We start from the raw sequence: 11,775 nt of genomic DNA, 5'->3' as shown, positions 1-11,775 counted from the left end.
TGTGAAGAGTAGCAACATATTGTTTTACAGAAGACTGACATATAGACTGGATCTTGAGATCTTTAGACATTTCTTTACTTCATATACAGTATCAGTCCATATGGTGACTCTCGGTGAACTCCACAACTCCCCACTGTGAACACATTTTGTGCATAAACTAACCACGAATGAAACACTGTCCAAATTCCTTTTGTCTGTCTTCCATTTGTGTACTATGTGACAAGGCTGTGTTACCCATGTGGCTGTCTTAATCTTAAAAGCAACCCACTCAAAACTTGACACTTTAATGTAGTACCTTTCCCCCCCTTTTTTTCTGAATATAAATGTCCTGGAGCTCAGGGGCAGTGAGTAGTTTGTCCTTTTGTGTCCTGCCCCTTTCCCCTCTCATTCACACATGTGGTGAAACGCCTTGCCATGTGAGAAAGCACATTATGGTATGGAGTTAATATTATGGAGGAGTTAATATGCACCGAGGGTTTTAGAATTAGTAGGATGAGAGGTGGAGTCTTTCTGTCTTGTCTGGGATAAAAGATCTGAAGCTGCGGAGCACTTGTTGAGAGAGAAGCTGCGACTGGCGCGACTCGTATTCTACTTTTTGATACGATTTTGCTGTTTGAAGAGAGAGCTGACTTTGTCATTTTTTTGAGTGACAGCTGAAAAGAAGAAGAATACAATAGAATACCAAAATGAGGGACTACGAGGGATCCATTGCGTTCCTGGGGATCTGGGGCTGGTACCAGGTGAAGGTCATCTTCTTCCTCTGTACCCTCAGCTTTCCTGCTGGGTACAACATCCTGTCTGTCATCTTTCTGCTGGCCATTCCCCCACACCAGTGCTACATCCCAGCACACAGCAACCTGAGTCAGGACTGGATCCAGGCTAGTATCCCGATACAGGTGAGAACCAGTGGCAGGCCTGATCAAGCTAAATGATTTTGAATGATTGTTTGAGTGAAGGACAGCGGCTAAGAAAACTCAGATTCAGCAAGTATTATTTTATTTTATTTTTCGGTAATTTAACATTATTTTGTTAACTAACTCCTCAACCTTAAGTTTCTATCATTTCTTCTGCCTTTCTATTACACACATGAGAAAGCAGTGATACATTTTGATCACTTTAGCAGTAGATTTAATAAAAGCTTGCCTCTCTGTTCCAGCAGACGCCTGCTTCAAGTAAAACACCTCGAAAAGAAAAACACATCCAGTGCAGGACCAAACATTTGAAAGATCCACTCAGCAGCTAGCTGGCAAACATAATGAAGGACTAAGCTTGATTTTCCATGAGGAGGTGGTTCCAAACACTGTCAGCTACAGTGTCTTGTCATTAATATAAAAAATATATATTTTCCTCTTAATGTCTTTTAACTGTCTTTGCTAAATATTCTCGGGGGTGATGGTTATGTTTAAACCTTCATTAGACTTTCTACTCCTGTGAGTCTGCTAGGATACAATTGGGTTTGTCACGGGGATGTGGGGAAAAGGAGGACCCAGGCGCGGTACTCTGTGTATAAACAGTGCGTTTATTTACAGTGATGGAAACAATAACAGTAAATCCCCGTGCTCTCCCGTGACTCCCGTGTCGTGTCTTCCCAACAAGTCTGTGCTCCGTGTTCTCCACTCTCGTGTGTCCACACACATCCCGTGCCTGCTGCCCTCCGATGTTCCACGCTCCTCCTGAGGGGAAAATGACAGAGGCAGCCGTCAAGACACATAATTCCCGTAGGCATACACTCACAGACTAAACTGAACAGAAGACTAACGTGGAGTCTCATGCAATGATCCCGCGTCGGTGGGAGCTCCAAGACTCTCTTAAGTAGCTCCCCCGACGAGGCCTGATCAGCAGCAGGTGTGTGGCTTCGGGTGTGGCCAGTCCCCTTGCAGGGCCACACCCTCCAGGCCTGACGCCGCCTATAAACAAGTGCTCAGCCACCCACACACACATATACACAAGCACAGAGAAGGGGAAGCAACACCAAAATACACAACAATAACACAGGTCCATGACTGCCCAGGGGTCCTGGGTCGCCCAGTCCCAGGACCCTGACAGGGTTTGAGTGATGCAAGTTGGTGTAAGGATCCATGCAGACGTGCTTGACCTTGGTGACTCTAGGTGTGCGTGTGCGCCGCAGAGTATAATCAAGGGTTTAACGACTCGGCTGTTCCTAGGGTGTTTGCAGCTGTAGTTAAATTATATTTTTGTAAAGCCAGTGTGAGAGAACCTTACACTGAAACGCTTAGTTTACCTAAATCTGCAGCAAGTCACTTTCCCCTAAAGCATTCTTGCGCCGCAGATTCACGTCATCACGACAGTTATTTGTCATTAACGTCTTGTGAAGTTCCAGTGTGGCGGGTGCAGTAGAGTGTACAGTGGGTCGTGGGTTGGATTTGGGGGACGATTCACATAGGAATAAGTCACATAATAATTTGTATCGCCAACTCCAGTCGATTTTCTTTGTGGACAAGCTGCGGTTACCTGAAGTGTGCTTCTATGAGTTTTACTGCTCTTTGTAGATTTAAAAAGCGGATGTTAAATCAGCTGTCATGGAAATGGTCTGTACAGAATATTGACCCACATCTGGTAAAAGCTTACTGATTATACAGCTCACAAATAAGATTTTAAAGGCTTTTTTCCTCTGGCAGTTGAAGTCTACTGTTGACTTCGACGTTATAGAATTCTCGTATAAATTTCAATTCAGGACTCTTTCACTGTCTTGTCTGTCTCTTATAATATCTCTGCTGCTGTACAGGGTCAAAATCTGGAGAGAAGCAGTTGTAGCCGCTATGAGATGCACATGATGCAGAACTTGTCTGCACTCGGAATAAAACCCAACCTTGCCCAGATCCACAACGATTCTGAATTCGGAGCAAGTGCAGGGGTCATGCTGTCCAACCTGAAGCAGGAGGAGTGCAAAGATGGATGGATCTACAGCACAGAGCACTACAAGTTGACTGTAGTCACTGAGGTACTGTTACTGTCTTGATGATATTGTTCAGATCCAAGTCTCCCTGGATCACAAAGGACTTCCTGGTTCAATTACTTATACAAAAAAAACACCCAGCACGCCCCTGCGGGCGGTTTATCCTTCAAGCTCGGGTCCTCTACCAGAGGCCTGGGAGCTTGAGGGTCCTGCGCAGTATCTTAGCTGTTCCCAGGACTGCGCTCTTCTGGACAGAGATCTCCGATGTTATTCCCGGGATCTGCTGGAGCCACTCGCCTAGCTTGGGAGTCACCGCACCTAGTGCTCCGATTACCACGGGGACCACCGTTACCTTCACCCTCCACATCCTCTCGAGCTCTTCTCTGAGCCCTTGGTATTTCTCCAGCTTCTCGTGTTCCTTCTTCCTGATATTGCTGTCATTCGGAACCGCTACATCGATCACTACGGCCGTCTGCTTCTGTTTGTCTACCACCACTATGTCCGGTTGGTTAGCCACCACCATTTTGTCCGTCTGTATCTGGAAGTCCCACAGGATCTTAGCTCGGTCATTCTCCACCACCCTTGGGGGCATCTCCCATTTTGACCTCGGGACTTCCAGGTTATACTCGGCACAGATGTTCCTGTACACTATGCCGGCCACTTGGTTATGGCGTTCCATGTATGCCTTGCCTGCTAGCATCTTGCACCCTGCTGTTATGTGCTGGATTGTCTCTGGGGCATCTTTACACAGCCTGCACCTGGGGTCTTGCCTGGTGTGATAGACCCCAGCCTCTATGGATCTTGTACTCAGAGCTTGTTCTTGTGCTGCCATGATTAGTGCCTCTGTGCTGTCTTTCAGTCCAGCTTTGTCCAGCCACTGGTAGGATTTCTGGATATCAGCCACCTCCTCTATCTGCCGGTGGTACATACCGTGCAGGGGCCTGTCCTTCCATGATGGTTCCTCGTCTCCCTCCTCTTTCTTGGGTTTCTGCTGCCTGAGGTATTCACTGAGCACTCGGTCAGTTGGGGCCATCTCTTGGATGTTCGTTGTCTCATCCTGGACTGTGGTGCTGACACTCACCAGTCCCCGGCCGCCTTCCTTCCGCTTAGCGTACAGCCTCAGGGTGCTGGACTTGGGGTGAAACCCTCCATGCATGGTAAGGAGCTTTCTTGTCTTTATGTCAGTGGCTTCTATCTCCTCCTTTGGCCAGCCTATTACCCCAGCAGGGTACCTGATCACGGGCAGGGCGTACGTGTTGATGGCCCGGATCTTGTTCTTACCATTCAGCTGACTCCTCAGGACTTGCCTGACCCTCTGCAGGTACTTGGTGGTTGCAGCCTTTCTAGCGGCCTCTTCATGGTTCCCATTTGCCTGCGGGATCCCCAGGTACTTGTAACTAATAGGATGAGGGACCTATGGATATATATATATATATATATATATATATATATATATATATATATATATATATATATATATATATATATATATATATATATATATATATATATATGTGTGTGTGTGTGTGTGTGTGTGTGTGTGTGTGTGTGTGTGTGTGTGTGTGTGTGTGTGTGTGTGTGTGTGTATAATATATATATATATACCTCATTACAGATGATGTGTCAGTAAAGGCAACATTGAATCCCTCCATCACACAGTAATTTATGAGAAGCTATTGCTTAAGGATGTCCTCTAAAGTTTACCTTAGCCTTATGCCACTTGTGGTCATACAAACAGTGACAGGAATAAGAAGTCAAACAGCCTGAGGAGTAAAATATGGACAGAGACAAACTCATGTTACACACCCATCAAAACAAAGCAACATGGAGGCTAATGAAGCAAACAGTCTGCACAGGGACTGCTGGAAGACAGAGATTAGTGCCCAAGTATTTCCTTCTATGTTCTTATGCCTGCTTTAGATCACCCTTATGTGTACCCTGTCTTCTAGTTTAACCTGGTGTGCGACAACAAGTGGAAACAGCCAATGTCCTCTCTCATCTACTTCCTGGGATCACTTTGTGGCTGTTTCCTCTCTGGACAGATCTCTGACCGGTAAATTCACAGTTTCAGCTCAAGCAGTCTCTAAAGTTAGCAAACCTGCAATGTTTTTCACTAAAATATGTCTGCTAGTTAGCTGTGAGCTAACTCATCCAGGACTAAATAAAATAAAGGATCTATCTTCCCAAATCTCGGTTACCTTTAAGTTTGAGCTAAATGAACTCCATTTTGTTGTTGATAAATCCTAATGTAGGTGCACTGAGCACATGACTCCTTTGCTCTTGGTTAATAATAATAATAATAATAATAATAATGTATACTTTATTGATCCCCATGGGGAAATTACTTGTTTTTTCTCTGCATTTGACCCATTCACTCAGTGAAGCAGTGGGCAGCCACTAAGCAGGCGCCCGGGGAGCAGTGTGTAGGGACAGTACCTTGCTCAGGGGTACCTCAGGGTAGCTGTCATGCTAGCTGCTAAAGCCCTGTTGAGGCTAATGGGCCTATTTTGAGGCTGTTGAGGCTAATGGGCCTATTTTTTAAGCATTAACATCTAAATAGAAAACTGTATGTGCCCATGTTGTGGCTGATTGCTGTCTTGCTGTATTTTTACTGTAGGTTTGGCAGGAAACCTGTTCTGTTCAGTTCCATTTTCATACTAAGTGTCTTCAACATCGCTTTGAGTTTTGCTCAGTCCTGGGCCGTCTTCAATGTGCTTTTCTTCATGGTGGGCATGGGTCAGGTCAGCATTTGCATAGTTCTTCTTGTACTTGGTAAGTGTGTTTCTTTATTTCTAGGATAGTCTGCTCAACTGCTGCTGTTTTTAATGTAATAAGCCTTCGGCCAACACCTAAAATGAAACAAAAAGGAAACCACTTGTCTTGTATTGTCAACTAGTCACAACCTTTGACTGACTTTTCTGATTTACACATGTGCAGTAAACAGATAACAGAAAACAAAATATTTTATTGGACATTAGTTGTAATATAACATTAAGTACAACTTCCTGATTTCCTTTAAACTTTGCCTTTTCGTCACAGGTTCTGAGCTCCTAGTTGATGTTCCAAGAGTTCTCTTCAGCAGCCTTGCTTTGAGCTTTTTCTATTCAGCTGGTATGGTGGCATTCCCTGGCACTGCCTACATAGTCAGGAACTGGAGATATCTATCAGTGTTAATGGCTTTGCCTGGTCTGGCCTGTTTCCCCCTTTGGTGGTAAATTGACCTCAGTACACTACTAGGATTTTTGTTTCTTGAGTATTTGCTGATTTTTTCAGCAGATTTTTTTTGTTCAGTATATAAAAGGTTGTTGAGGAATTTGTTGAACTGTGGAATGTGTTAAGCTAATGTAAACTAAATGTGCGCCTCCATCCATCCATCCAGTCTTCCATCCATGCATCCATCCATCCATCACTTTGTTCCACTTCCTCAGATGCCCTTTTCCTTCCATTTGGGGGATCTTGAGACAAAAGAAAGGGATTTATAATTTTTTATTCCAGTTCCCGTTCTCCCCATAGATCTCCTCCCAACTGAACGTTGTTAAAGGCTCATTTCTGTTTAAACCTGTTTTGATTTGATGATCAAAGTTCCAAGGTTGTATCTGCAATCTCATTCATTCAGTCACAGTCAAGCATAAAGTGTTAAATAAAAAATCTTTGGCTTCTGGCAAAGTACATTTTTCACAGATTTTTACAGTTATCATTATGGCACTCAGATGATCCACTGTGGCCACCCGTGTAGGGACAGCCAAAAGAAGACGTTCGTGGCATCCAGATAATTTCTAACTTTTCCAGCATCTGCTTGATGAATAAATAATACTCTCTCAAACACAGATAGATGGAGCAGGAGGCTCTTGTATTTTTCTTCAGTTTCCACCTGTGCTGACTTGACTAATGAACTACACATTTGTGTCTGTCTGTCCACCAGGCTGGTTCCAGAATCTCCTCGCCGGCTAGTGTCCAAAGGCCGTTTTAAAGAAGCAGAACTCTTGCTAAGGTTTGCTGCTCTGGAGAACGGAGTGGAATTTCCATCTGACCTCTTTCGCTCAGCAAAAGTAAGAGCCTCTGACCTTATCCTTGTCCAACGTGTACCACACTAAACTACATTGGCTAATGTAATGAATTTTCTATGTGGCACATTGATCAGTCTCAACAGTCTGAACAGTCGCAGCAACCCGAACAACCTCAACAGCCTGAACAACCTCAGCAACCCGAACAACCTGAACAACCTGAACAACCTCAGCAACCTGAACAACCTCAACAGCCTGAACAACCTCAGCAACCTGAACAACCTCAGCAACCTCAGCAACCTGAGGTTTCTGGTTACCTGGGTCTGCTGAGGAACACAACCACTCGAAGTATCACACTCGTAGTGTGGTTTCTCTGGTGAGTTAAAGCCTTCCCCATGAATCTATGAACTCAACGAACTGAATATAAACCAGACTAAAACCACACACAGAAGTACACGTGAAACTAAAACTAGAGAATAGAAATATAAAGAAAACTCAGAATGCTGGTTTTGGGCATCAGTGACTCTGACATGTTTTACAACTGCTTATTGATATAATTGACTGAGCGATCCTAACAGGATTCATTTTATTTATTTATTTTTTGTTCTCTTGTTGTTTGCAGGTTTTCTTTGAATGTGAGCTACTTTGGATTGTCATTCAATATGACTACTCTCTATGGCAACCCCTTTCTGCGACCCATAGTAAGACCACATCTGGATCCCCTTCAGTTCGCTTATCAGCCTCGTCTCGGAACTGAGGACGCCATCATCTACCTGCTCAATCGTATCTACACCCATCTGGACCAGCCGGCGAGCACTGTGAGGGTCATGTTTTTTGACTTTTCCAGTGCTTTCAACACCATCAGGCCGACCCTCCTGGGTGATAAGTTAGCAGCGATGCAGGTGGATGCTTCTCTGGTGTCCTGGATTGTTGATTACCTGACAGGAAGACCACAATATGTACGTCTCCCACAGTGTGTGTCTGACAAGGTGATTAGCAACACAGGGGCACCACAGGGGACTGTCCTCTCCCCCTTCCTCTTCACCCTCTACACCACAGACTTCAGCCACTGCACAGAGACCTGCCATCTTCAGAAGTTTTCTGATGACTCTGCGGTGGTTGGATGCATCAGCAGGGATGATGAGACAGAGTACCGGGCTGTGGTCGACTCCTTTGTCACGTGGTGTGAGCAGAATCATCTGCAGCTCAACGTGGCAAAGACCAAGGAACTGATCGTGGACTTCAGGAAGACCAGGAAACACTTGACCCCTGTTTCAATCCAGGGGGTCAGTGTTGACATTGTGGAGGACTATAAATACCTTGGAGTACACATTGACAATAAACTGGACTGGGCTAAAAACACCACAGCACTTTACAGGAAGGGCCAGAGTCGTCTCTATTTTTTGAGGCGACTGAGGTCCTTCAACATCTGCCAGAAAATGCTGAGGATTTTCTATGAGTCTGTTGTGGCCAGTGCGATCCTCTATGCTGTTGCATGCTGGGGGAGCAGGCTGAGGGTCGCAGATGCCAACAGACTTAATAAACTGATCCGTAAGGCCAGCAATGTTGTGGGGATGGAGCTGGACTCCCTCAAGGTGGTGTCGGAGAGGCGGATGCTGTCCAAGATAAAGACAATGTTGGATAACACCTCCCACCCACTCCATGACATGTTGGTCAGTCACAGGAGCACGTTCAGTGAGAGACTGAGATTACCGAAAAGCACCACTGAACGACACAGGAAATCATTCCTGCCTGTGGCCATCTCCCTGTACAACGCATCCACTTAACACACTGTTTGCTGCTACAACTACACATGTTTCTTTTCCAAATATTTATTTATAAGTGACTTATGTATGTATGTATGTATGTATATATTGTACTATTCTTAGTTAGCGTATTGTCTGTCTTGTCTTAATGTTGGTTTAAAATGGAGCACTGTAACAAAAAATAATTTCCCCCAGGGATCAATAAAGTATTCTGATTCTGATTCTGATTCTGATTCTGAACTACGCCTTGCTATCACTAATGGATATCCCGGCACACTTGGTCAGCTGGTTTAGCGCAAAATATTTTCCTCGCCGCGTGTCCTTTATTGTTTTCTCCCTGCTGGGGGCGCTGGCACTCTTCGTCATCCAGATCACTTTGCACAGTAAGTGAGACCACTGTCCTTTTCTTGCTCTCTTTGTGAATATAACTGTCATTGTGTTGAAAAATATCAACACAATAAGCCTTTTCAACAAGGCCTCACACACACAGCCTCTATGTTAGAGGTGCTGCCCTAAATGAGATTTATAGACAAAATAGACAAAACAAGATTATTTGAGGGAAGGTAAACCTGCTCACCAAATGTTTGAAAATAACTTGTTTCACTCCTTGTAAGCTTAAAGTCCTTCTCCTCCCTTCAGAGTATCACAACATCACCCTCACCCTGGTGCTGATAGGTAAATTTGGAGTCCTGGCTTCTGAAGGAATCCTGCACCTGCTCACTGGAGAGCTGTCTCCCACAGTCATCAGGAATACGATGTTGTCGTCTGCTGCCTTATTCTCCAGAGTGGGGTCCTCTATCACCCCATACATATTGCAGCTGGGTGAGATATTTGGCATCACAATCACCCCATTTCCCCCCAACAAAAGAAAAAAAAGAAGAAGAAAAACGTTAAATTTGGGACAACTGTTACAACTGACAATACTCGTATTAAAAATGTCCCTAGCTTACTCTCCAACACTTTCTACTGGTCTTGGGTCTGAGAAAAGAAGCTATGGAGTGGGCTATGATGAAAAAAAATCTCTTTAATCAAATAATCCAAGACAGTAAATGTTGAAATTAAGTCAATTTTAAAAACTTCGCTAAACTTCGTTTTGAGGCAAGAGCGAGAAATGATTGAGAAAGTTGTGCAGCGCATCAAAAAACAGCAGATGGAAAACTGAACAACTAATTCTGTTTCAATATGTTTTTGTTACGATGTCTTTGTGCTCTATTCAGTGCCCTGTAAGCTTCTAATGATCTTAATAGCCGTCTGTTTTTCATTTACATGTTTTCAAAGCATCCCTACTTTTGTGTAAACATCATACTAGGATAATTATTCTGCAATAGAGCACTTTGTAGTGTACACAGAACCTTTGTGCCTTTTTTATGAGACAGGTGTCATTGTGTAGAGATGAAGTTTTAGTTCACTTTAATGACAAAAGCATCCTTAATGCTCAGCTTCTCAACTCTAAATCTAACAAACTGACCTGCAGCTCAGTGATGACAGAAGTCTGTAGCAGAGAAATAATCTGAATAATGGGCTCTGGTTTTGTCTGCAGCTGTGTTCTACGAATTCCTGCCGTGGTTGACTGTGGGTCTCCTGTCAGTCATCGGTGTCTTTGTCTCCCTTTTCCTTCCGGAGTCATTTGGAAAAACGCTTCCTGATACCATCGATCAGATGCAAGTCATTAAGAAGTAAGCTTGTCTATTGATTATGCTAGTAATGCTGCTTTTGCAGAGTGTATATTCAGGTGCGTTCATGTCTGCACTCTATATAATAGATATCCTATGAATGGATTGTAATAAAAAATATATAAATAGGGAAATCTGGTTTGATTGTTTACTGCACTGTGGTCTTAAAGTGTTATGTGGGTAGGTCTGTGTCATGAGACCAGAATAAGAAATATACAGTTCATTTTGAAATATCAAAAATAAAGGTGGGTACAATGTGAAAAAAACTGAAATGAAAAAACAAAACAAATAATGCAAATATATATGAAATATCTATTGTTTAATATTGCCTAACTGATGCAGCTCTCCTCATTTGGCTTCCAGGTTCAAATTTAAAGGGCTCTGTCGCCAAAAGGATGATGGGAATTCAGCTGAGGCTCCAGCTGTCAGCGAGACTTCTCTGTCTGAGATCAAATGCTCAACTGCCTTCTAGAGCTTGAGATGCAGAAATGAACAAATGATTTGAATTTGCTTTTCTAGTCTTGTGTTAGTAATTGTTAGCCACATTTTTAACCATGTGTATGTTCTTTTTATTCTCTAAACTTTTTTTTAATATATTCCCCCCCCCCAATAAACTATACAGTGTCTACCTCATCATGTAGAAAGGCCCCAGTCATGAGACCAGGAAGACCAGGAACCTTCTTGTTGTGAGGCCGCAGCGGAAATTACCACAAAAACACTTATTCATCCTGAGCAGGAATATGGAAGTGAAACAAAAAAAAGAAAAAAAGAAAATTTTTAAATCAACTTGAATTTAAGTCGTGTGAGCAGTTGCCATGCTTGGATTATACGATTTAAAATTTGTGTTTAAAACTTACAAACTGCCGAGTCTTTTTATATCATTTTGATGAAATAAAAAGACTTTGATTGGTTACTGATGCTTTGGATTGTTGTTGGTTACATAATAGAAATAACAATAATAATAGAGATGATGATAAGAACAGTAATATTAATAATAAAATCCTAATAATCCTGATAAGAAAAAATGTGACTTGTGTGTATTTTCTCTTTCTCTATGCCGTCCATACAATAATAATTACAAAGACTAAAACTAACACTGAAACCAATAAAAGGTAAATTAAAAAAAATAATCAAAATGAAGTAAATAATAATAATTATAATAATGATAATATAATACAAAACGAAACCTCCCATAGAGGATGGGTGCCAGACTAGAATTTCTACTACACCAATGTAATAATTCACAGATAAACAGTTAAATTAAACGTTCTTTTTTCCCACTATCACAGTGGGTCCATAGTTTTGTTTGTTTGTTTTTCAAGGATTTTTTCAGTCAATTAAGAAAAAGTTTTATAATTACATGACATGGTATTCTTTGCACTGAACTACCGGAACTTTTTCTGTACTTTTACACA

General features: G+C 42.7%; 1 protein-coding gene across 1 annotated transcript; it reads left to right on the top strand.

The window, feature by feature from the left end:
* Window positions 1-686: 686 nt before the first annotated feature.
* Window positions 687-10,832, top strand: LOC146615906 (organic cation/carnitine transporter 2-like). The gene is made up of 12 exons (XM_085374235.1): window positions 687-896; window positions 2,747-2,962; window positions 4,867-4,970; window positions 5,535-5,689; window positions 5,957-6,128; window positions 6,840-6,966; window positions 7,119-7,297; window positions 7,544-7,608; window positions 8,921-9,070; window positions 9,327-9,509; window positions 10,228-10,363; window positions 10,724-10,832. The coding sequence occupies exons 1-12, from the start codon at window positions 687-689 to the stop codon at window positions 10,830-10,832; spliced, it is 1,806 nt and encodes a 601-aa protein (XP_085230361.1).
* The last annotated feature ends 943 nt before the right edge of the window (window positions 10,833-11,775 follow it).

Source organism: Diplotaxodon limnothrissa, linkage group LG16 (genome assembly GCF_057381915.1).
Source record: "Diplotaxodon limnothrissa isolate DT_005_m linkage group LG16, D_limnothrissa_male_GT1.1, whole genome shotgun sequence".
Classification (NCBI taxonomy): domain Eukaryota; kingdom Metazoa; phylum Chordata; class Actinopteri; order Cichliformes; family Cichlidae; genus Diplotaxodon; species Diplotaxodon limnothrissa.
The sequence above is the reverse complement of the archived record's forward strand: the minus strand, read 5'-3'. Positions and strand labels throughout refer to the sequence as shown.